General features: G+C 40.4%; 1 protein-coding gene across 1 annotated transcript; it reads left to right on the top strand.

The window, feature by feature from the left end:
* LOC126383082 (integrin alpha-6-like) lies at nt 1-21,450 on the top strand. The gene is made up of 25 exons (XM_050033506.1): nt 1-241; nt 7,907-8,034; nt 8,143-8,222; nt 9,783-10,044; nt 10,248-10,379; nt 10,469-10,682; nt 10,780-10,973; nt 11,925-12,028; nt 12,452-12,579; nt 12,662-12,751; nt 12,850-12,911; nt 13,928-14,085; nt 14,159-14,299; nt 14,411-14,526; nt 14,657-14,813; nt 14,911-14,994; nt 15,087-15,166; nt 16,140-16,214; nt 16,306-16,408; nt 17,472-17,642; nt 17,831-17,932; nt 18,043-18,153; nt 18,645-18,743; nt 18,881-19,009; nt 20,532-21,450. Exons 1-25 carry the CDS (start codon nt 66-68, stop codon nt 20,694-20,696), a joined length of 3,261 nt encoding a protein of 1,086 aa, XP_049889463.1. The 5' UTR covers nt 1-65; the 3' UTR covers nt 20,697-21,450.
* Nucleotides 21,451-25,638: the final 4,188 nt, after the last annotated feature.

The following is a 25,638-nucleotide window of genomic DNA, read 5'->3' as shown; positions in this document are numbered from 1 at the left end:
ACTCTGCACCTCCTTTAGTGAGGACTCACCTTTCAACAGTTCAAGTGGAGTTTTGATTGTATCTCATGGAGGGCATGGTCACCCGTGGACTGTGGATGGTCGTCTTTCTCTTGGGATGTGGGCGACTGTCTGCGTTCAACCTGGACCCCGACAATGTCGTGCGGAAGACCGGAGATCCAGGCAGTTTATTCGGCTTCTCTCTCGCCATGCACCGGCAGCTTGATCCGATTGATAAGAGAATGTAAGAGCCATACTTGTTTCAATGGGGGACATATTTGGAGGCAGTTAATGTTACTTGTGCGTCGCCCTAGCCTGGGAGACACTCATTAAAATAACTTCTGTAACCATGTAATTAAAATGTCACAGTTTATTTTGGGGTGTTGTAGCTGCTTCAGGAGATTCAAATCATTTCAGACACCATTTAAGTTAGCACAGAAATGTCACGAGGGCTGAATGTTACGTAATGATTTGAGCTCAGGTATGTCGCAGGTAGTTTTCAAATCTGTTTTTCACCAAATCTCAGCCAACCATTTCCTCCAGCTTCCTAAAAGAATAACTGTACTTTATACACCTGCTGTAAGTCTAACCATTGGCCTTCCTCTTGTTAATCTTTGTTGAGTCTTTACTTCCAGGTTACCTATTGAGTGTGAGTTTTTATTAGACTTTTGCACACGTGCACGCAGCAGCGCGCGCCCACGTTTGCTGACTTTCTCTCAGAGTTTTTTCTTTGAGGTGAGACCGAGCTTTGGAGTTTGGGTCCAAAACATCTCATTGAATCATTGTTGGCATTTTTATGGGCATTGATTCAGAGGGATTAATGTCACTGTGTATAAAGGCTAACTGCCATCAGTGGTCACAGGTTTGAATAGCCTGAATATTAACTGACCTGAGATCAGAGCACTTTCAGATTCTTTAATCTGGGAGTCTGGTTGACTGTAATAGACCAGACAGACTGAAATATACATGTCTGACTGGGTAGGGGAATTCAGATAGGTTGATGCTCCATTATCAGGGGTGGAGGAAGTATTATTGATGATAATATTGAGACAAATAATTTTATTTAAATATCACTTTTCAATCTTAAACACAAAATGCTGTCCAGATAAAAAGATTTACATAAAAAGCCCCCTCCTATACTTTGATATAGAAAAATTGTGAGCATGAGCATATCAAGCAGCATTGAGCCCTTCCATGGACAAACTTGTGTAAAATGTGTATAGGAAGTATAACCTCATATAAATCAGATGAAATTAAATAATAGTAATAATAATAATAAAAAACTTTATTTGTAATGCGCTTTTCAAAGTTACAAAGGGCTTTACATGCTTTATCCAGGATTTAAAACTATGTGGGATTCAAGTGAATAAAATGAGGCAATTTTAAGAAATACAAAGAACAATAAAAAAAAAAAAAGATAAGCAAAGTTGGCAACTAATTGCCCTGTAGATTGCACTGATGTATGTCAAATCAAGCAATTAAAATAATACAAAAATAAAAGAATACAATAACCGATTACAAAACATGATAAAAACAATAAATAATTAAAGGTGAGAGTAAAAGAAATAACCACACATATAAACAAATAAGATGCAGATATGAGAGATGATGTCATATAAAGCAGTTATGCCATTAAAAAACAAACTTTTATTGTTGTTTTCAGATTTAAAGTAGTAATGCCACACTGTAAAAGCACTATGTTGCAAGTCCTACATTGAAAATGTAACAATAGCAAAAGTAAGTAACTATCAAAATGGACTTAAACTATTAAAAGTAAAAGCATTCAGTGCAGAAAAAATAGTTATATCATTGGATTATTATTACTGATGCATAGATGTGTAAGAAGCATTTCATGGTTACTTTGGGTGGAACTGATTTTAGCTGCTTTATGTATGGTTGGGTTCTTTATAACCATGCATATTGTTTTATAACCTCAACTTATGTTTTGTATAAAAAAAAAATCTTAATTAAATTAAGTAACCATAGCTGCATAATGAATAAAAAGTTTGCACTAAAGTACAATACAGTACTAGTACTACAGAACATGATGCCATTCTTTAGATTATGCCATTTAAAGAATCTTACAATACCAGCAACGGGGCTAAAAATCTACTCCTGGTAATGATAAGTTTAGACTATTTGTGCTGCTTTTATCATAGAAATAATCAATATGCAGCCTTTTCTATCTTGTAATTAGTCAACAGATGAGGTGAAACTGTGCGCCAAACAGCTGTTTGTATTTGTACAACCAATACCTATAGGTCACCAAATATTCTGAGGTAATTAGGCTCAGAGTTATTAAACATTCCCTAAGTCTTTAACCTTCTCCACAGAGGTTAAACACCTCTTAAACTTATTTACACGCTCCTACTGCTGCTGCTCATTCACACACACCCAGTGGCAGTTTGTGTCCTAGTTATAGGTCGTCTTAATGAGAGACACATGATGATCAGCACAAGACCAAGGTCATTGCAGAGTCCCCCCTGCTTCAGGTTGTGAAGTCTAATACAAAAATGCTGAACTGTGACCTTGAAAGCAACACATACCAGTGTAGATAATGTAGACTGAGGGGTCAGTGGAGACGTCAGCTACTGAAATGATTCAGTGATTGAACAAGATAGAAAACTAACTTGCAATTTTTTAAGTTATTTCTAACTAAAATACCAAATATTTGTTTGTTCCAGCTTTTTAAATGTGAAATTTTGTTCCTTGTCGTCTGTGATAATGAACTGAATAACCTCACAGTTATGCACTGCTGGTCAAACAAGATGACCTATTTGAATATGGTAATTGTGTCTCTTCACGATTGTCTGACAATATATTGACCAAACTATTCACTGATTAATTAAGAGTGTAATTGGCAGATTAATCAATGCTGAAAAAATATTTATTAAAGGGAAACTTTGCCACCTTTCATGTGGCTGTCCGATCATTGTTGATGGTATTTGTAGTCAGTTGAAGAAATAAATTCCTCAGTGTGTGCTATGTTGATTGAGAAAGTTCTTCAGTTTGTGGAGCCGCGCTGCCATTGCCTACACCATCCATGACGCATTACGATTGAGCTTCTGGAGGGTTCTTGGGGGCCATATCTTTTTGCATGGCTAAAGTAGTCGCAGCCTCAGCAGGTCTCCGCTGCATTTCTTCGACCACTCTCTACTCATATTTTGGGGTGCCATTTTTGCTGTTTTGCTGATATATGTGAAGGGAACAGGGAAGTTCTGTTTTTGAGCTGCATCCAGAGAATGCCAACTGGCTACTTGGAGGCCTGGAATTGCCAGTAGGGGGCGCCCACTAGCTCTCCTGGTAGAGACTGTGTCATTGCTGCAGTGGCTGTGGGTTCAATTCTAACCTAAGTCCCTTTGCTGCATGTCATCCCCCCACTTTCACACTGTATCTGTGCTATCAAATAAAGACAAAAAGCCCCCAAAAATATGTTTTAAAAAAAAGAAATTGCCGGTAGCTCCTCCTCCAACTACACTGCGTCAAATGACGGTGCTGGATGGAGGCAGAACAAGAGATTTTGCAGCTGGAAACTCAACTTTCTCAGTCAATATAACACACGCAAAGGAATTTATTGCTTCAGTCGACTCCATTTACCACCAACACTGATTGAAAACCACATAAAAGGTCGCAAAGTTTACCTTTAACATTATATTCAAACCCTTAAAGGTCGAGTGTGTTGGATTAAGATGCAACTACGGGCACAAATGTTATATAATGTTCATAACTATGTTTTCCATTAGTTTTAAATCACCTGAATATAAGAATCTTTGTGTTTTCATTAACTTACAATGACCTGTGTATATCTAAATACACAGAGTCCGCCATGTTGTTCTACAGTAGCCCAGAATGGACAAATCAAACAGTGGCTCTACACAGGGCCATTTTTTTGTTGTCATGTAGGCCACTGTAGTTCTGCTACACACTTGGCACATGGAAGAAGTTTCAAATCTGCAACCTCACTGCTAGATGCCACTAAAGCCTAAACACTGGACCTTTAAATTTTAGGCGTGTAATTTTAGGCAGGATTTGAATGTGTGTGTGCATGTTGGAGCAGGAGGCCATGCTTATTTTGCAAGTGACGGTGTTCCTACTGCTAGAGGTGGAATGTTCTCTCAGTTTGTGTGGACAGTGTATTTGTGTGTCTCTACATGCATTCACGTTCTGCCTGTGGATGAGTGTGTGCATGTGTGTGTGTGTGTTTTAATGGTGCTGATGCATGCTGTGGCTGAGCACTGAGGCGTTGCCTCGTCAGTCACTTGGAAGAGTGTCAGAGAGCTCAGTGGGCTGCTTGATACATTCCTAACCTGAGGCAAAAAAAAACTAGACATAGATAGATTGATTCTCTGAGCTGACGGTGATTTGAATTATGGTATTTTGCAACAACATGTGTGCTGAAGTAATTGTTGGTATGTGTGTGCTTGTGTCCCCCCATATGGGGTCTTCGCATTGCTGGGTGCGAACAGTGAGTCACAATCCTTTGCCAGCCCTGGGTGCCAACTTTTAATTCCAGTCTTATATATCCCAGTATCTTTCATGCCCCATGAGGATGAGTGTTACATGTACCTGCAGGAGAGGGCAGGAGCTGTTGGGATTGTGTATATGTGTGTGTGCATGTCCCAATGTGTGTGTGCTGCATTCCATGGTTGGTCATAATTGCCAGATGGAGCTGTCTGTATAATAAAATCAAGAGGGAAAGCGCAAAACACACGAGCGGGGAGAGGAGGGAGGAGTGAGAGGTTGGGGAAGTTTAAGTGTGTGGATCCAATGTGAGTAAATGCATTGTGTATGTGTTTTTGAGACATGAACCGGCTCTGGAGAAATTCAGATGCAGCAAGAAGAGTAAAGGCTACAGGGACACGCTGTGAGAAAGAGGAAAGGAAGTCATGCTGTGTCTAGATTCCATAAATAGAGATGAGAAGACTGTAGTAGTTCAGGCAACTTTGTGCGTGATTGTATACGGTCTGTGTGTAAGTATGAGACACAGATTAAGTCCTTTCCCCCCACCCTTCTCCTCAGGTTAGTTGAGGATATCCAACATCAAAGAGAAAGAGAAAAGATTTGAGGAAAAGAAAGAGGTGATGGCTGAAAGAATGCTGAGAGGAACGTAAATCAGTTTTACATCTGGGCACCAAATACCAAATATTATTCAGACTCAATGGGCTCGATCCTGGCAGGCGGATGGAAAGAGAAGTTGGGTAACACATGACATGAACCTCTGAATCTGCATCCCATTTGGAGGTCTTACTGATTGGGTGCCGCTGACTGTTGCTAAGCAACAACAACACACCTCTCTCAGCGGGATGTCTCTCTAATGGTCACTCTGCCTGTGTGTCTGAGTGCCACCGCCAGTATGTGTGTGTCTGTTTGGTGAGTCATTGCACACCAAACACACACACTGTTCTGTTCTGTTTGTCTTTGTCCTTCCTGTAGACTAAGCCTGTGTGTTGGGGCTTCCTCTGCTTGTGGTGAATGATTAGATAAACAGCTGGGTTGCTGTCAGTGAGGTAGCAGGTCAGCCTTATCACAGTGCCACTCCCTGACACATGATGTCAGCACTTCACTCTTCAGTGGCAAACAATAATAGTAATGTGTAGCAATGAAGATATGTATCTACTAAGAATACACTACACGCTTTTTTGTAATTTGAATCATGTGTAAGCGACTACTCTAACATTCTGCTATATGAATTATTTAAAGGATAACTCAGAATTCACGCGTTATTCCCATGGTCTAAGAACGTCCAAAAATATTAGTAAACATGAACAACCCTCTTCCAAATCCAAAAACTGGAGTGCTAAAGCTCAGATTTTCAAGTATAAAGTCTATTGCTTCTCCACAGACAGTGAAATGGGAAAGATTTTCTAGATGACACTGAAGGCCCACTTAAACACATTCATATCAGTGTAGGTGTACATTATATTTAGAGTAATTCAGCACCTTTCCTTGGCGTCAGACAGCCTTTTCTGACAGAGAACGGAAGCCGATATCTCAAAGCCACCAGACTCTGTTGACAAAACCAGTAATTTTACTTTACAGAACAGGTTGCTGGTCTACCACTGCCGTGATTGCTCAATGTGTAAGATAAAGCGCAGAAAATATTCCAAATATACTTAAGCATCCACTGATATTGTTTTTCAAAGTGGGTCTTTTCAGGTGGCTAAAAACGTTTTGCTGCAGCCCCCGTCCACAGCACTACATCACTTAGCTTTCAAGCTGGTAGATTTGGTTATCAAAGACGTAAGCAAAGCAACACAGTACAAAATAAAATAAGCACGGTGGAAACATCAGATAGGTTAGACCACCGTTTAACTATGTATCTTTTAATGTTATAGTTAAGGCAGAAAATGAAACTAGAAAAGTGTCTGCAGAAGTTTGCAGATTGCAACAGAAATCAATAGCCGACATCATGGTGACATCAGCTCAACAAGTTACTTAAATGAGTATCACAATGTGATCGTGTAGAAAAAGAAACTACAATCTCCATGAATGCAGCAGAGACCCCAGACCCAGTGACCCCATTTCCCAGAGTCCAGAGTGTCTTGGCAGAGCTCTAACCGTCCATTCTCCTGACTTCCTGTGTCTCAGAGGATAACAGGAGTGGAGATGTGCCCACCTGGGACTCACTGTTAGTCACTCATCTCAGAAGCGATGACTCATTTGAATCAGACTCATCTTTGATAGTCAAGCACCTGCCCTAACAAATTTGTTTTTCTCTTTGGTACGGTGGTGCACGTAGAGATGGAGAGTTGACTTCTGTGTCAAGTGTCATTCCCTCCTCTAGTTTATAAAAAAAGCAGGATTGGACACTGACTGGGTGGGAAAACAACACAAATTATAGTGCTCTGGTTTCTGAAACAACGCCAAGCCAATCCAGTGGTCCAAATCGGATAAACACTGTGTGAGTTTGTTTCCATTGTGATGATTTGTCGTGATGTGTTTTATTTAAGAGAAATGTCTTCATACTCTCTCGATATTTCCTGTAAACCCGTTTAAATCCATCTCATTAACAGCAGCATCACAGCTTTAACAAACCATATTTTTGTTTGTCACATAAATAGATTTATCGTCCTCTGCTAATCCCCGTCACGCCCGCTGAAGTCAATGTTCATGGTGATTTATGGTGTCTGAAAAAGTTTAAATCTTCTCCCACGTGCAGTTAGCGTTGACTAGCGAGGTCTACGCTGCAAACATGCTGATCACATTAGGCCTCAGCTCTTCACTCTGACTGTATGTCTCTGTTGGTTCACTCCCAGATGGTGTGCGTATCTGAGAATGCTTTGTGTTCAAGCTAAAAATGGCTTTGCTTAATCTCATCTGGTGAAGACAGTGTGCTGGGCAACATTAACTCTGAAGGTCATCGGACAGACAAAGCAAGCAAGAGAGAGCTCCTGGAACATACTGACAGAGAGAGAGACGGGTGTATTGACAGTGTAAACCTCCACAAAGCATCAATTGAAACAGTGACATTCTTGACTTGTTTGATTTACTCTGTAGGAAACTCTGGGAACTGGATGCCCATCGTCAAGACTCGGGTGTGGCATTTGCCCTTGTAGGTCATCCACAATGGCAGCCTCTCTGTGTGTGTGTGTGTGTGGAGGGAGATAGAAAGCCTGGTTCAATCAACCACAGCAGGCGTTTGAAAGGGGGCTTTGACTCAGTTAGACCGTGAGGACATGGAACATCAGTTTGGTGGCGGATGTGTGTGTTTGTGTGTGTGAATACGGCTGCTGTGTGGCACAGTGGACTGGAATGTGTGATAAAATTATGCGCAAGAGGAAGAAACGGCAGAATGATTCTAATTCTGAGTCCTAGATGAAAATGGATGTCACAATGTGCATTTGAGTGAGCTGCATATGGTTTAACGGATTCATTTGTGTGTGTATGTGTGTGTGTGTGTGTTTTGCAGGCTGCTGGTTGGTGCCCCGATGGCGAAACGCTTGAGCCGTCAAATATCTGAAAGGCCAGGAGGACTGTACGACTGTGACGTCACCTCACCCTCTCCTACTTGCAACAGAGTTGATTTTGATAACAGTGGTAAGATATCTGCTAACACTTGTGCATTTCATTTGTGCACACTTTCCCCCTCGATATTTAAGTCTCAATATCCTTTTTATGTCTCTTTCTGTCCCTGTCTCTGTGTAGAGAATCCAAAAATAGAAAGCAAACATAACCAGTGGATGGGAGTGACAGTCAGCAGTCAGGGGCCAGGAGGAAAGGTTTTGGTAAGACTGTGTGTCTTTGTATCTAACATCAAAATTAAATGACTTAAATATGATGTTACAAACTCAGTTGTAGAGCTGAAACAATAAGGCGATCAATCGATTAGTCAGTCAACATTAAATTAACAACTATTTTGACAATCGATTATTTTAGTCGTTTGTCAAGCAAAAGTGGCAAAAATTAACTGGTTGCAGCTTTTCTAATGTAAGGATTTGCTGTTTTTCTTTGTTTTATATCATTGTAAACTGAATATTTTTGGGCACAAAACATTTAAAAGTCGAATTGCACTCTAGGAAATTAGTATTAGAAGTATTTTTCGACATTTTATGATAGTTGCCAAGATCAGTTAATCAATTAATTATTCGATTGACAGTAAATTAATGGATAACTATTTTGATTATCAATTAATTATGTACAATCATTATATATATATATATATTTTTTTATAATTATATTTATTTCCAGATTTCCAAATTTCCTAAATTATAGTAAATTTCATATTTTGGTGTTTTGAAATGTTGCTTGGACAAAACAAGACATCTGATAACTTTTTTGACTGATTTAAATTTTCTTGTCAAGTAGTGTGCCATATCAATGTTAAGGCTAACATTAAGCTGAATTATGGCACCACATTAAAATTTAAATCAACGCATCTGTAATTTTATTCCATCCATATAGGCAACATGGATGGCAACATTCTTAAAAAACATTTTTCTTCCGTAATCAAGATATTGTCATATTCTGTCACATATATATATATGTTATCAGAGCACTATACAAGAAGCCTGCCATCCTTATGAAGACATCCACATCATATTTACTTTACTTTATTTTATTTATAAGAAAAATGCACCTTAATCAACTGTAAATGTGCCAGTCTAATTTTCAATATTTCCTTTTGCAAATTATTTTGAGCCCATTCCAGCAGCATTATTTCTGTGAGGAAGGCAACAAGTACAGTACAGGCCAATCAGAAGCAGAGCATGGCAGGTCTTTGCTGAGTACTGGTAGGGAAAAACATCAGTGAAATTCCTGAGTCTGTGAAAGAGGCAATTAGGCATTCAGATGAAAGGGCACTTCAACATCCCCAAAAAACTTATTGCAAACTTATTGCTAGCGTGCCACTGGTTAAGTTACCATGTACCGATGGTGGCTCTCGTGTCTAAGGTTGCTGACCCCTTATCTAGGATATTGCAGCGCGGAAATAACGTACAGATTTTTGTTAGCAAACATAATCATTAGTTGCAGCTGTATTTTATAGACTAAACTCAGTCAGTTAATCAAGAAATTAATTGGCAAAATAATTGATCATTATTGTCAGTTTTAGCCCTACAGATACCTAAAACATACAAAAACCTGTCTTATCCAAGGGTATTAAACATGCAGTGGTATTAAGTGATATGCAGTGATGCTCTGTATCAAGCAGACAAATGGTGTTGGAAGTTATTAAGGTGAAATTTACCCAGAATTAATTTAGCGTTTAAACTCTCAACGGCCATTTCAGCACAAGCCTTTTCCTGTTAATCAGGAAACTTGACTGAGTGTTTCTGTTTCCCTGGCAGACCTGTGCCCATCGCTACCAGCGTCGGGCCAATGTGAATACAGCTATTGAGTCCCGTGATATTATTGGCCGCTGCACCGTGCTGAGTCAGTCCTTGACCATAGATCCCTACTCGGGTGAAGAGGGAGATAGCTGGCATTTCTGCGACCAGAGGCCCAGAGGTCACGAGATGTTTGGCTCCTGCCAGCAGGGCATCTCGGCCACATTTGACAAGAACTACCACTACCTCATCTTTGGGGCTCCTGGAGCATACAACTGGAAAGGTAGTCTAATGTGTGTGTGGGTCTGTGATAGCTTGCAGTGAGTAAATAAGCCATGAAAATGATTTACGTCATTATCAATCCACTCTATGTGATTTATGATGTTCGCTCTTCTTCACAAAGGAATTTGCCAGTGATGCCTCTCCTCTCCTCTCCTCTCCTCTCCTCTCCTCTCCTCTCCTCTCCTCTCCTCTCCTCTCCTCCAGGTATTGTACGCTTGGAACAAAAGAACGAATCCTTCCTGGAGCAGGGCATCTTTGACGACGGTCCTTTTGAGGTGGGAGATGAGACTGAAAAGAATCCTGATTTGGTCCCGGCTCCTCCCAACAGCTACCTTGGTAACATGCCGCTTGCCGTCTTCATCTGCTTCAGTTGCTCCATCGTCACACTTTCATGCATGTTACATTCCTTTGTCTCTGCTTCCCAGGTTTCTCTCTGGACTCAGGGAATAGTCTGACCAAGAAGGGACAGCTGACAGTGGTGGCGGGAGCTCCCAGAGCGAACCATAGCGGAGCAGTGGTTCTGCTGAAGACAGCCGGCGAAACAAGTCGCAGATTGGTAGATGAGTACACCCTGGAGGGGGAAGGGCTGTCCTCGTCTTTTGGCTACGATCTGACTGTGCTGGATCTCAATGCGGATGGGTGAGTGAGGCGGGTTGAAGGACACAACCTGTAACTTCTGCTTTGAAAACTGTCATTGCTTTTACTCTATACTCATGAACAAGCTTTTGTTTGTTAGTTGGCAGGACATCGTGGTGGGAGCACCTCAGTACTTTGAGAAGGAGGGGGAAATCGGAGGAGCCGTCTACGTGTTTCTCAACAAAGCTGGAAAGTGGAACACAGTCAAGCCCACCAAGCTATATGGGCCCAAGGCTTCTATGTTCGGCCTGGCTGTGCAAAACCTGGGAGACATCAATCAGGATGGTTTCGATGGTGAGGCTGCAATGTTGTTGTGTGTTCATATGTGTACTACTGTCAGATGGTCATGCTCTATGCCCCTCTTTGAATGAAATATACTTACGTCACTTCTCAAATAGTGGACATTTGTTGAGGCTTCCCGGCCTTTATCTGAAGCAGGCTTAAATCAGAGAGAGGCCGTTATTCCTAATTCACTCTATTTGGTTGTATTTGGTGTGTTAAATATTTGTTACTGCATAACTCTTTTCATACAAACATAACACTCCCTGTATCTGTTTCAAATTAAAAGCCCTAACAAGGCTTTTATTGTGAAACATTCACAGGTTTCCCCTACAGTACTTTAAATGTAGCTACTGCCATCTTGCAGCACTTACTACGTTAATACAAAATCCACTTTGGCTGGCATATTAACAGACATTCTACAACAGTGACATAAACAGGACAGTAACACCTTAGATGGCTAATACAGAACAACAAAGTGTTAAAAATAAAATTATTTTATTGTTGAATTTGTTAAATTGATGGTCCAGTGTGTAGGATTCATTTAGATTTTAGTTTATAATCACCTGAAACTAAGAAATATTGTGTTTTTATCACCTTAGAATGAGCTGTTTATATCTACATACGGAGCGGGTCCTCTTCCATAGAGTCCACCATGTTGTTTCTACAGTAGCCCAGAATGGACAAACCAAAAACTGGCTCTGTATAAGGCCATTTGCGTTTTTGCGTCTCTTACACGCTTTTCACACAGGAAAAGTTTCAGTTGGCTGCAGTCTGCAACCTCACAGCTAGATGCCACTAAATCCTGCACACTAGACCTTTAGGAAATATGCATTATTTTTAGTCAGCATGCATGAGTTTACCCACCCTTGTTTTCCCGCCTTAGAATCTGGCCTTTATTTGAGAAAATACAGTGTATACCTGTGTAACCTCACTGTAACTTATTGTTGTTATCCTTGCTGTCAGATTTTGCAGTGGGAGCTCCTTATGACGAAGATGGTGCAGGGGCTGTTTACATCTACCATGGTGCAAAAACAGCCACAGGTCTCAAGTCTGAAAAAGCTGCACAGGTGTGTAAAAACTGGTGGAATAACTTAACTTTTGTTGCATTTTCAAAACATGCATTTGTGGAAAATACATAGATTTTGTCCAGATGTGTAATGTTTGCATCTAAGAAACTAAAATCCAAATAAATAAATTCTTTTAATAATGGAAATGATGCTTAAAGTGGAAAGAGACAATTTTTTTGCCTAAACTTATCATTATAAAGTAAATGCTGATTGCGCAATGTAACGGCTATAGAATAATGACACCATTGGTGTTTAGATTGGTAGAGAAGCATGCCAAACAATCATAATAAAAATTCCATTTTCCAAAATGGTTCATTGAAGTTATGTTAGGTATGATAGTTGGTTTTAGATCAGATACATTTGGATGAATACAAATTGTACAGTAAGTTGCTGTACTCAAAACGTGTGTTTGTCTTTCTTAAGATTCTGCAAGGCAAAGATTTAGGAGTGGAGCAGTTTGGCTACTCTTTGGCAGGCAACATGGACCTGGATAGGAACACCTACCCTGACCTGGCTGTTGGATCCCTCTCTGATGCTGTCTTTGTCTTCAGGTGAGTGAACCGGCTCACATTTCTTACAGTACATGTCTTATTACAGATATTGGGTTGCTCACTTTACTTCGATCCTCCACAGAGCCCGTCCAGTTATTAACATTCAGAAGGAAATCAAGTTCACACCGAATGAAATTGACCTCAGCAACAAGAACTGTGGCGACAACTTCTGGTATGTGTTTTCCTGCTGAAAAAACTGTTAAACATTAAACTACTAAACATTATAACAGTACTGTATCTGACTGTGGATAAACTGCATTGTGTCCCCAGCTTGAAAGTTGAGGCATGCTTAACCTACACTGCCCGCCCCAAGAGCTACGCTCCCAAACTGAGTAAGCTGAGACATATTTAACTTTATTAAAGCTTAAGTTGGAAACTTTTATAAAAAAAAAAGAATATAATTCTGATATATTTCACTGTCACTATTTCCTGACAGGAGTATACGAGATAGATGGTTTGTGAAAAAATCATGCCTTTCTCTGCCTTCACGTGTTGCTTCTAATGGCATTACCACATGTGAATGAAAACAGCCAATCAGAGCTAAAGAGTCTCTAACGGAGCTATGAATATTATCAATCACTGTGAACTGTGGTCAAACTGTCGAACTAGGCAGCGCTAATCAAATATGAATCAAGATTCTGATAATGCATTGCCTATTTCTTGCCTCAAATGTTTTCAGAAACACATTTCAGTGTACTGTTTAGCTGTAAAACGAGAAGGTTTTTGACTCAACCGCCATGTTGGAAACAGTCAAGTCAAAACAAAGCATTGCACACCAGCTAGAGCGGTGGTTCCCAACTCTTTGGTTGTGGTCCAAAAGTGGGTCAAGTATAGTAAATTCCAGCACAGAGCTTTTATTTTGAAGTGCCGTTTTCTGCTGTAGAGAGGGTGACTAACAGACAGCTACTTGACAGCAAACTAGCTCAACAACATGGCCAGACGCAAGTATGATGTTAAATGTATTAAACTGTGGAGCCTCGAACTAATGACTAAGGAGCAATCTGGACCCCATGGCTGGACCAGTTGGGAACCACTGAGCTAGAGCAAACATTCACACGATTGCCAGCTGCATTAGAGACTCCTCGGCTCATTTGGTTGTTTTTGTTCAGGCATGGTTAATTCTTGCAAATGTCAATAGAGGCACTTCGAAGGGGCAGAGGACCATGATAATTTCACAGACTATCTGTTTCAAGTACTATCAGGATATAGTGACAGTTTCAGCAAATATAACAAAAGTATTTTTGTAAAAGTTAACAACTGTAGCTTTAAAGCAACACATCATCTTTGTAGGGTTTCTGCTTCTTTTTATCATATTAAATAATTACAATAATGTCTCTGTCCCATCTAGCGGTGGAGTACTCCCTCGAGGCGGATGCTGAGTACGGGCAGAGAGGTGTTAGTACCAGGGCGACCTTCTCCGATTCTTTTGGTCCTACCTCCAGAGGGACCGTCACTATAAGCGGCAAAGGAAAGAAACAGTGCATTACTCGTGAGCTCATGATAAAGGTACTGACTCTTTCTGGAAATTTGTTTTTCAAAGTGTATCACGGGTGGTGCGTAATGTTGCATGATTTTGCAGACAGATATTCGAGACAAGCTGCACGGGATCCCCATCGATGTGTCTGTGAACATCCAGGATGCCAAGCGTAAACGCAGACAGAGCTCATCTGAACTGCAACCTGTCCTGGATGCCAATGAGTCACCGAAATTTCGCTCAGAGGTACACATGCATGAGAGATGCATTGTACAGACATGCAGTAGATTTGATGTTCCCACTGAATCTGTGTCATCTTTTTTGTGTGCGTGTGTTTGTGTGTCAATGTGGTTGTAGGTGAATTTCCTGAAGGAAGGTTGCGGCAGCGACAAAGTTTGCCAGAGCAATCTGCAGGTGAAATATCGCTATGGCTACAGGACAACTGATGAAGACACGTTCATTCCATTAGAGCTGTGAGAAAATGCACACACACACACACACACACACACACACACACACACACACACACACACACCTTTTTTCACAAGAATATCATGTTTATGTGGGTTACCTCCATTGCTCATAACTTCTGTCTGTCTAAAGGGATGGTGACGTGCCAGTGATCTCGCTCAGCAACCAGAAAGACATCGCCTTGGAGATCAAAGTGTCCAATCTAAATGCAGATGATGCACACGAAGCCTCTTTGACCGCCTCCTTCCCACAGTCTGTTACCTACGCCGCTTACCGCGTTCCAGCTAATGTGGGTCTCTCTTTCTCAGTCACCCCTTTACTTTCACATACACACACACCACACACACCAATTTGTGGTTCTGATTTTAACTTGTTATTGATTTCAGGAGGGGCCTGTAAACTGTAAAGCCAATAACAACGGTTCTATGGCTGACTGTGACCTTGGAAACCCGTTCAGAGCTAACTCAGAGGTGAGAGGAAATCCCCTTTGGACAATGTTTACCTCCTCTACACAGATGTTACTGTTAATACTTACATAATGTCTCTGTGTTTGTGCATATAGACGACCTTCTATATTATTGTGAGTATATCAGGCATCTCTGGCGACACCAATGAGTTGGAGATTGATCTTCAGCTAGAAACGTAAGTATATCTAGGCTTGCAGTAGTGTCAAGAAGAACATCATATGAATAAATAATACTACAGATACAGCAGATACACCCCCTGGACTGTAATGCAGTCATGCGTTAAAATTTTGCATTAAAGGGACAGTTCATCCCAAAGTCAAAAATAAAGATTTTTTTTTTTACTTGTATTGCTCCTTATCAATCTAGATTGTTTTGTTATAAGTTGCTGAGTGTTGGAGATATCGGCTGTAGAGATGTCTGCCTTCTCTCCAATATAATGGAACCACATGGCACTCGGCTTGTGGTGCTCAAAGTGCCAAAACATTACAGTTGAAAAACTCTACATCAATTACTTTTTCTAGAAATCATGGCCTGATTACTCAAGATAATCCACAGACCTTGTTGTGAGCAGTTTCATGTAGGAACTATCTCCTCCTCCGAACTACACCTGCCAACCATATCACTGCGCAGAAGGAAGTGTGCATCTACTGCTAGCTCACCTAGCACCACTGAGCTAGCTAACGTTACAGCTCAGCCGAGGAGGACGCCATTAATGTTTACATCTCACGCTGTCACAAACACAAGCCTCTCGTCCATGAGTAGATGGACACTTTCTTCTGAGCAGTGACACTGTTGATAGTTCGCTAGAAAGAAAATAGTTCCTACATGAACCTGCTCACAACAAGGTCTGTTGATTATCTTGAGTAACTGGCTCTTGGTCTCTGGAAAAAGTCATTGTTGTTGAGTTTTTCAAATGTACTGTTTTGCCGAGTACCATCTAATCCAATTATATTTGAGAGAGGGCAGACGTGTCTAAGCCCGATATCTCCAACACCCAGTAACTCACACCAAAACAATCTGGCTTAAAAATAGCACAATTGGTAAGAGGTAAAATATGTATTTTTGATTTTGGTGTGAGCTGTCCTTTTAGCATTTGTTGTACATTAAGAGTATCTAACTCCCCCTGTGTGTGGATTCTGATTCGACAGGACGAGCGTTCAGAAAATACCTCCTGTTAAAGCAAAGGCAAAGGTGGCCGTCATGTTGCAGCTGTCTATATCAGGGTAAGAAACGCACACACAGAGAAGCTCGTGCCCCAAAACACTCAAGTATGCACAGATTCATGCTTCGAACTGTGCTCCTCTGTCTTTCCAGAAACGCCCAGCCGTCTCAGGTCTACTTTGCAGGAGAGGTCAAAGGTGAGTCGGCCATGAAGACTGAAAATGACATCGGCAGTCCCATCACACACCAGTTCAGAGTGAGTATATGTGAACTACTAGATCAGAAGTCATATCCTTTTCACAGTGGGTAGGTCTCCGCATGTATCTCTCTATGTCATTGAAATGTTTATAACACCGACATTCATGTACACGCATGTACACGTCATACATGCCGACCTTGAGACCTGAAAAATGGGGAGGATTTTGAAACCAAAGGTCTTGGGGTCCTCCCCCAGAAAAATCTGCCTGACAGAAAAAAAGGAAGCAGCAGATTTTCAAAAATGCATGTCCCTTTCCTTTCAAACTTTACCAAAGAAACAGGAATTCTTCTTTCCAGGAAGCCTGAAATTTGCTCGAGTATTTCTGTAGTCTCTCCTAGACTTTTCTGTCTCTATCCTCTAGCTCTTTAATAGCAATTTAATTGTATTTAAAATGCCCCTTTATAATGTGTTTACTTTGTCTTTTATCTCTATCTCAACCCAACTAAACTCTTATGTATTTATAAAGCACATTTAAAAACAGCTCACATTGACCAAAGTGCTGTACAAAAGGAATAAAATGCTATAAACACATACATGAGAGGCAACATAACTGTCAGGTACACCGCTCACACATTTAGAGACACAACACACACAGGCACGCGTCAGGGAAAGCCACATCAGCGGGACGCAAACGCTAATGAATAGTGAGCCTGGACTTAAAGAGTCATGGTGGGGGCGGATCTGATCTGATCTGATCTATGGTTTTGATGTTTTATGTAAAGCACTTTGACATGGCGTTTTGCTGAAATGTGCTTTAAAAATAAATTTGCCTTGCCTTGCCTAGTACGCTAAATTTCTCTCTCAGTCTCTCACTAACTGAGGAGGACAAGGTGCGCGCAGCTCTCGTCTGCGTCTTAACAGCAACATTTGGTGTGCCTGTGTTGTTGTCTGGGTGTAAACAGTAGACTTTTTGAGTTGTAGGGCTTATACATGCTGTACAGTGCCAGAGACAGGGCACTTAAAAGCCAGAAGATTGGCATGTATCGTACAGGTGCTTTATCTAGATAAATTATACTGTATCATTTGAGGTGACTGACACTGATCCTGTCTTGGTTCACAGATAATCAATCTGGGAAAAAAAATGAAAGGCTCTGACACCGCCACCCTCAACATCGACTGGCCAAAAGTGAGTGATCAGGGGCATTGGCTGCTCTACCTGATGAAGATCAGTGCCACTGGAGTGGAACAGATGGAGTGCACTCCTAAATCAGAGATCAACCCTCTGGACAAGGTCAGTGAGAGCATCACATTCATGTGTGGTGGCCACTCAGCCTGCATGTATGAGTTTTCACTCTCTTTATTAAGAGCAGTATGTGGTGAAAGAAGCAGACAAATTTACATTTATATATTTATATTTATTCAGACACATAAACAAGACAAATGTAATAACTTAAAGTACTTTTTATTCTCTGCTTCAAGCAACCAACTAACACAAGGACAAGAAGAGCAGCAGGAAAACTCCTGGAAAGAGACGAGGGCACACTTTCACGTCTACTTACCTCGAAGAATTCTATAATTCTGGTAACAACTCCACTCTACCAAGTTCTATTCTTTGGTTTTATATTACCACATTGAATGTCCAGTAGTAGGGGAATCCAATGGTAACGCTGTGCTTCCTTCTTTGTTGACAGTCCTGTGGCAGTGGGGCAAAATGTGTGAGGATAACATGCCCCCTGCGGGGCATGGACAGTAATGCAGTCATCACTATCAACTCTCGCCTCTGGAACAGCACCTTCTTAGAGGTAACAACACTGACTGCAGGAAAATTCAGTGTTTTTACTCAACTCTTATATGTTGTATAATTTTAAAAAAAAAGTCAGATGTGAGTTTGCATTTTTCAATAATTTTTTTTTTTTCATAATTTCTTTAGTAGTCTCAGGCATGTGATGTTAAAGGAAAACAAAAATTGGGCTTTGGGACTGGAACACTAAAAGTAAATCCACACGCATAAGCAATTTAGTAATGTGAATTGGATTATTAATGTTATTAATGAACTTGTTTTATTTATTTTAGATGTTATCATTCCATAATAGAGCAGTATTCAATTTTCACCAGTCCTTATAAAAACGTAGCCTTTGTTTTCTTAAATGATCATTAGTGTAGTCTTGACACAGTTTTTTTTTTTTATCAAGAGACATGGTTTATTGCAGCAAATTAATAATGTGTGGTTTAGTGTTTTCTTTAATGACCTTAACGTAATATAAACTTGACCTCCTGTTTTTTCTTCAAACAGTATTATCCAAAGCTGCATCATGTGGACGTGATAATGGGGGCCTCTCTGCATGTTGATAGCACAGCAAAGAACATAGTGCTGCAAAATGCTGAGACACAGGTAATTCAAAACAACAGAAAAAGTATTTACAATATAATGATCATGCAGAACGCAAAGAATATAAATGTAAAGAATAAAAAGTGTAGTTGACCCTCTAATCCAGAGGTGATGTTCTCCCACTGTATTGTGTTCTCCAGGTGAAACTGACGGTGTTCCCAGAGAGGCGTGCAGCCTCGTATGGAGGAGGAGTGCCCTGGTGGATCATCGTGCTGTCTATCCTGTTTGGGCTGATGCTGTTGGCCCTGTTGGCTTTCCTTCTGTGGAAGGTAGGCCCAAAGGACACACATAAAGCACACTTACATTTTCAAGAATTTTAAAGACCTAACAGTTTATAAAGCACCATTTACAGAGCAATTGCTGGTATCCATAACTGCAACTATACATGTTCTAATAATTTTCCTCTCCTCAGTGTGGACTCTTTGACAAAAAGAATAAGGAACACCCATCAGAAAAAGAGAGACTGACAAATGCATAAAAAGAGTGAGAGGGTAACATTACCCGGCCTGCCACAAATGAGTGAAACTTTCTCTCTTGCTCCTTTTTTGGCTATAAAAACACTGCTTCCTGGTAATAAGCAGGCGGTGGGCAATTCTCATACTGTGACATGAATGCTGTCATGAAAGCTGACTGATTATTCCTGCAAAGAGTTAATGCCTAATAGATTTTCACACATGATAATGTGTGGATCATCATGGTTTACCTGCATGGCAAGGGGAGGTGATGGCTGATGAGCAGTGACTGAGGAACTACACCATGGGGGCTGATCTGCATCTCTTTGATTTTCTCTCTTCCTCTGATTCCACTTTATTTTGTTGCTGTCGCACATGCTGTCACTTGGTCTGAAGGTTTCTTTTGCTATACATTTCAACACTGGGGCAAAATGTTTCCTCTTCTTCCTCATCTTAAAGAGGAGTGCAGATGGCTTGTCTACTCATCTTAAAGGGATAGTTTGGATTTTTTGAAGTAGGATCGCATGAGGTACTCATCCATAGTCAGTGTATTACCTACGGTAAATTAAAACCGGCACATTCCCACTTTGGAGAAGCAGGCAGGAGTACTGCTACGAAAGCTAAGCAATGCACTGCTGCAACACCTCACATTCACATACATCTGCTCTCCTTCTCTTACAAGAGTCCTCTGCTTCTCTGAGTTGTGGTGAATCAAAAGATATTACAGTTACTGAAATCAAGTTGGAAACTGATGCAGCACAGAGGTCGTCAGATCATTTGACACCACCTGTACAATGGCTAGCAGGATGCTAGTTCAGCTGGTGCCCATTATTCTTCATGTTTCCTCGCTGGTTACATTTGATAACCTCAACCTGGCAAGCAAGCAGCCAGCTAGCTAGGAGTCAGCAGGAGAGTTTTAAGCCACCATCATCCAAAGCCAATTACAAAAAGCACCACCAACAGAAACAAGAGACTAAATTTAGCACAAATGTAGCAGAGCTGAAAGAGAGGCGTCCGTGCCTAAGTCATAATTATTTTAAAATATAGTGTACACTTAAAGTGAAATGGATTGTTTTAGGTGGCTAAAGTTCATTTTGAAGCTGCCCCCGTCCACGACAGTACATTGCTTACCTTAAGCGGTGATACTTCTGTACCTCATGCAACTCCTTTTCTCAAAATCTGAACTATCTCTTTAATGGATTTGCTGCATCTTGGCTCTCGCTTATCAGAGAGATGATGTTAAATGTCTCGTCAACTCTCTTTGCTGTCTCTGAATGCCTTTAAATAACCGTCCTACCCAAACAAAACACTGATTTTGTTTTCTCTTTCTTCTCTGCAGTGTGGCTTTTTTAAGCGTGCCAAATATGAAGACAAGGTTCCCAGTTACAACGCTGTTCGGATCAAACGCGAGGAGAGAGCAGTCAACCCTGGGAATGGTAACTGGGAAAACCTGGAAAAGAAACCCTGGATGACAACCTGGCATGACAAAGAACATTATTCTTAACAGCCAATGAGATCCGACTCCACACCGATTCCCTGTCGCTTACTGATGAGCTCCCAAATTGACTGATTATTTCCTGCCTTGTGTTTGCACAGCATGGACTGTAAATATCAAGAAACAAAGAAAATCATTTGTTAAAAAAAAGATGAAAAAGGACTAAATTCTAGATCAAATGCTCTGCTTTAGGCTGAATTGATCTCGGATTAAGTCTGTATGAATCACTGGAAGAAGAGTTGTAGTGTGGGAGATGGTCCTGCACAGCTACTGTCTGTCAGAGCTTTGGAACTTGTTTTGTACATTTACTACATTCACAGTGTTGACTGGGGGAGGGAGGGTAGGTGTGTTTTTAGATTTTTTGTACATTTTTTGAATGGTTTTGCAGAATTGTTTTGTATTTATTCTTTGTGAGGAGTACTTTGTTACATGCCCTACAGGCCAAAGAGTCATGCAATGCATACACAGGTGACTTTTTTTCAAACTTTCCCTAAGGTGATTTGTTTCTTCCCCCCAATTTAAAAGCCCATGTTTTAGCATTTCTATTGTACATCTGCCTTAACTATTGATCAATCAGCATTTTTCATGCTCAAGATGCCTCAGGTTGTTCATTATAGAGGAAGTGCAACTTCAATTACAGTCGTGTAGCTCTTGGTTTTTAGAACTACGACCTCTAAAGCCTCTGCAGAATTCACCTTTTATTCCCTGGCTGTAAAATAAGAAAAAAATGAGAGCAAACAAAGTTTTTGAATAAAATGTTTAAATGTCATACTCATGTGTTTTGTGTTTGATTATTAAAGGCCAAATTAATGAGTTTTAGGCAATAGGAAGACGTTTAAATAATTATTTGTTAATACGTAATAAAGCATTTAGAGAGTGCTTAAATCAGTTGTTTGTCAAATATAAGTCATTTTAAAAAAAAAAAACATAAAAAAAGGACAAAACAACATCAACAAAAACAAACAAACCAACCAGAAACTTCATACATAGGACTGATACCGAGTGAGTATTAATATTGCACGTGCCCAATGTCATAGGTTGTTTATGAGTCTTTCTGCTTTTCCAGTAATGTGATTGGCTGGTGGGCGGGCGCTAGTGATAAGCGGTGTGGTTGAGCGGAGAGAGTAAGTGAACGGACGGCAGGGCTCGGAGAAAAAACAAGTGAGCAAACGAATGAGAAATGTTGTAAATTCATTGTAAATTGAGTTTGTAACTTATGTTGCTGTAGAAACTATAGTGTAATTAGCCTGTAGACCAGTGAAAAGCCGGGAGTGTGCGCTGTGAGTAATGTTAGCTAAGTAATTAGCAATATTGTGTAATTAGCCTTTGGAGCTAACCGGCTAACTAGCATAGATGACTGCGGACGGAACCGTCCCCATGGTGACCAAGATGTATGCTGGTAGTTCCTGTGGCAATGAGAGAAACGCTCAAGCCAGTTAACACTATATACATAATGCACAATTACAATTTAAGAAAATTAAAAAACAATTCACAATTATGTATTATTACAAGTGCATAGACATACATTATAAAGGAGAAAAAAACGTATTAAGTGAAGGAGTAAATAAAAAGGCAGAGTGTGATCTATGATGAGATGAACTATATGTTGTCGTGTTGGTTGTCTCTTAGGCTGTGATGTGCGTTGACATATCTTGCTGCATCTAAGGCGCTGATTCTATTTTCTATACTATTTTTGGGGGGTTTTAGTGGTAGATATCCAATAGTTGATGTAGTATTCTTTTTCTTTAGCTATAATTTGGTTGGGCTGGATCGTGTGAGGGTTGTCCTGAGGCCTTGTGCTGTTGGAGGAGGTGAGCCTCAGGACCAGCTGACTGAGAGGACTCCTCTCTATGTTCTCCTCTTTGCAAGTCTATCTAGATAGATGGATAGACAGACAGATAGATACAGAGATACACATATATACACATATTTAGATACAGTAAAAGAGAACTGAGACTTGTTCATGTTCTTTCACTCCCCTCGTGTTTCCTCCTCCATGTTTACTTATGATAATATTAAACATGTTTGATTTTGTAGGAACGTCAAGATGAAACGATGACTGTTTAAGAGACCCCAAATTGAGTTTTCTGATCACCTCACGCCACCTCACCTCACGAGTGCGCACCAGCTGAGGTAAAACTCTCACAATTTTATTCTGACATTGGAAATTTGTGACTGTGAAATTGCTTGAAAAGTCGTTTTGTATAAGGCTAGAATGACCTGTTTTCTTTCTCTGAGATTGTCTCGAGAGGGTGGGTGGCGTTTGGATTTCTGGGCCAACTGAGCTCTGGAGTCCTAACCTCCTGTATCAGGAATTGAAATATTTCAGTCTGGACCTGAAACGCAAACACAATTTGGTATTCAGAGTCTAAAAGAATGTTTTTATTTAAGAGGTTTTATTTTCTTACCTTAATTACATTGTTGAAACAACACAAAAAGCTCTGAATTCTTCCCATAATAAAAATAACTTGAAGTCAACCATAATACTAATGGCTTTGAACTTTTTACTTGCCAGCAGCTACAGAAAGTTAAAGAAACATACAGCCACATAAACAGTACGCTCTACAGTTAGACTAAATTAGCTGCTTACCTGTGACTGAAGGGTCCACAGAGTGGTTCTTCCCTTCAGGTGCAGGCTCTTTTCTCTCTAGCTGTGCTATCTGTGATAAGCAGTGAGAAACAATGACTACAGAGAAATGGCAGGCTCAGTGAAGTAAATCCATGCAGGACTGAGAAGTCTGCTCTCACCTGGATTTGCAGTCTTTCAACTGTCTCTCTGTGCAGCTTATCTCTCTCCACCATTTCTCTTAAGCCATCCTCTCTTTTCTCCCTCTCCAAAGTGCTATATCATTACGTGGATGGCTTCGCCAACATTTCTCCCTCTCATCCTCTTCCATCCTCACAATGTTTTTTAACTTTTGCAGGCTTTGGGCTCCCACCCAGTCTTTAAAGTAACATTTTTCCTCTAACCTGTAGTGCTATTTATCAGCATAGATCGTTTTGGTGTGAGATGGAAAGCTTTGTGTGCGTTCCCATAAAAGGAGTAAAGGGTTCAGCGTGTCATTTGACTCTTCAAATTGATCGATCGCATGCGACCTACCTCCAGCTTTGAAGAATAGTAAAAAGCGTTCCAATAAAAACAACACTGTTGATTCATTCAAGGTGACAGAGGAGTACTTGCACTAATATTACTATGTGAACTCATAGGTGAATATGTTTATTTTATCACTTCGTATATTTCGTACGTGACAGCTGCACATTCTGCAGCTCTTAAACTTTAAAATTTATGTTGCAGATTTAAATGTTATACTGTTATACTGTCCTATAATGAAGGAGACGTGGAAATCACTTAAATTTAAAGATAAATGAATTAAACTTATTGAATAGGCTGTTATCTCTGATAAATACCAAGAGACTGATCAATTTTCTAATCTGTGTTCTTTCAGCTGTAATATACCAGCAGTGTAAAATGGACTTCAGCTAATCAGGGCCAAGCATAAAACCTGCTCCAAGTGGTAACGTTATGATGGTTGGAAGGAATTAAATCATATTTCATGTCCATATAAACGTCGTCCTGATTAATAGTAGAGTGGATTGTATACTGTATACCTGTGGTTTTATAGAAGGTGTCTTTTAGAGCCACCATGGGCAAATTGACCAGAGAACAAAAACATATTCAGTAGGTCAATGAGAGCAAGAACAACCTTACAAATAAAATAAAACAATATTCTTTCTCAGATTGTCTGCATCACTGATGTACTGCAGGTTCCCGTGTTTAAAAAAAAAAAGGGGGGGACGTAACACAAAGTAAATGCTACTGTAATTGCACGGTTTCTTTCAGTACTACAAGTCACCCCGTTTCAAGACATGCCCCTATCAAGTTACACCCCTTCTCGTTCTCTGTCAATATGGCATGCACTGAGAAATGTATTGCTTCAATCGACTACATTAACGCTAAGGGAATTCTAACCTGGAGAAGTTTCAGTCTGCAATCTTCAATGCTTGATGCAACTAAATCCCCCTAAATCCTACACCCTGCCTTGACCCTTTATATAATATTATAACCCCTTAAATTTGAGAGGTGAAATTTTAGGCAGGTTTTCATTGAGTTTTATTCACTGTGATGTGGAGCTATTTGCAGTTATCTTTTGTCAAATTACAGTTTTATTCCACATAGTTGAAAGATTTGTTGAACAATATAGTCTGTGTCCTTAATATCAAAACAAATGAGCATGAACAATCAGCAGCCTGTTCGTGTTACATTTTACATTTACACAAGTTTGAATGTGTGTGCATGTTGGAGCAGGAGGCCATGTTTGTCTTTCAAGTTCATACTGCTGAAGTAGAGGTGGAATGTGCTCTCACTGTGTGTGGACTGTGCATTTGTGTGTGTGCACCTGCACACGTGTTTCCCCTCAGTGTGTGTGTGTGTGTGTGTGATGCATGCTGTGGCTGAGCACTGAGGCGTTGCCTTGTTGCAGTTACCTTGAGTGTCAGAGAGCTCAGTGGACTGCTGATACATTCCTAACCTGAGGCAAAAGTATAGATAGATTGTATATGCTGGTGGTGATTTGAATAATTGTATTTTGCCACAACATGTGCGCTGAAGTAAGTGTTGGCGTGTGTGTGCTTGTGTCCCCCCATATGGGTCTCTGTACTGCTGGGTGTGAACAGTGAGTCACAATCTTTTGCCAGCCCTGGGTGCCAACTTTTATTCACTCTTTTTAATTCCAGTATCTTTAATGCCCCACAGGGATGAGCACTGACATGTACCTGCAGGAGAGGGCAGATCATGTACAGTCAGGTCCATAATTATTTGGACAATGATACAGTTGTCGTCATTTTGGCTCTGTACACCACCACAATGGGTTTTAAATGAAACAATGAATACCTGCTTAAAATGCAGACTCTCAGCTTTCATTTAAGGCTTTTTTCAAAAATGTAGTATGAA

The sequence above is a fragment of the Epinephelus moara genome, chromosome 21 (assembly GCF_006386435.1).
Source record: "Epinephelus moara isolate mb chromosome 21, YSFRI_EMoa_1.0, whole genome shotgun sequence".
In the NCBI taxonomy this organism is placed as follows: Eukaryota; Metazoa; Chordata; class Actinopteri; order Perciformes; family Serranidae; genus Epinephelus; species Epinephelus moara.
Note: the sequence above shows the minus strand (reverse complement) of the source record. Positions and strands in the feature narration are given on the sequence as shown.

Bases quoted from the DNA above. Each gene is read 5' to 3' on its own strand.
- LOC126383082 (XM_050033506.1), top strand. From the start codon at position 66: ATGGAGGGCATGGTCACCCGTGGACTGTGGATGGTCGTCTTTCTCTTG. The intron at 12,580-12,661 runs GTGAGTGAACCG...GATCCTCCACAG, and splicing joins GATGCTGTCTTTGTCTTCAG to AGCCCGTCCAGTTATTAACA. The intron at 16,409-17,471 runs GTGAGTATATGT...CTTGGTTCACAG, and splicing joins CCATCACACACCAGTTCAGA to ATAATCAATCTGGGAAAAAA.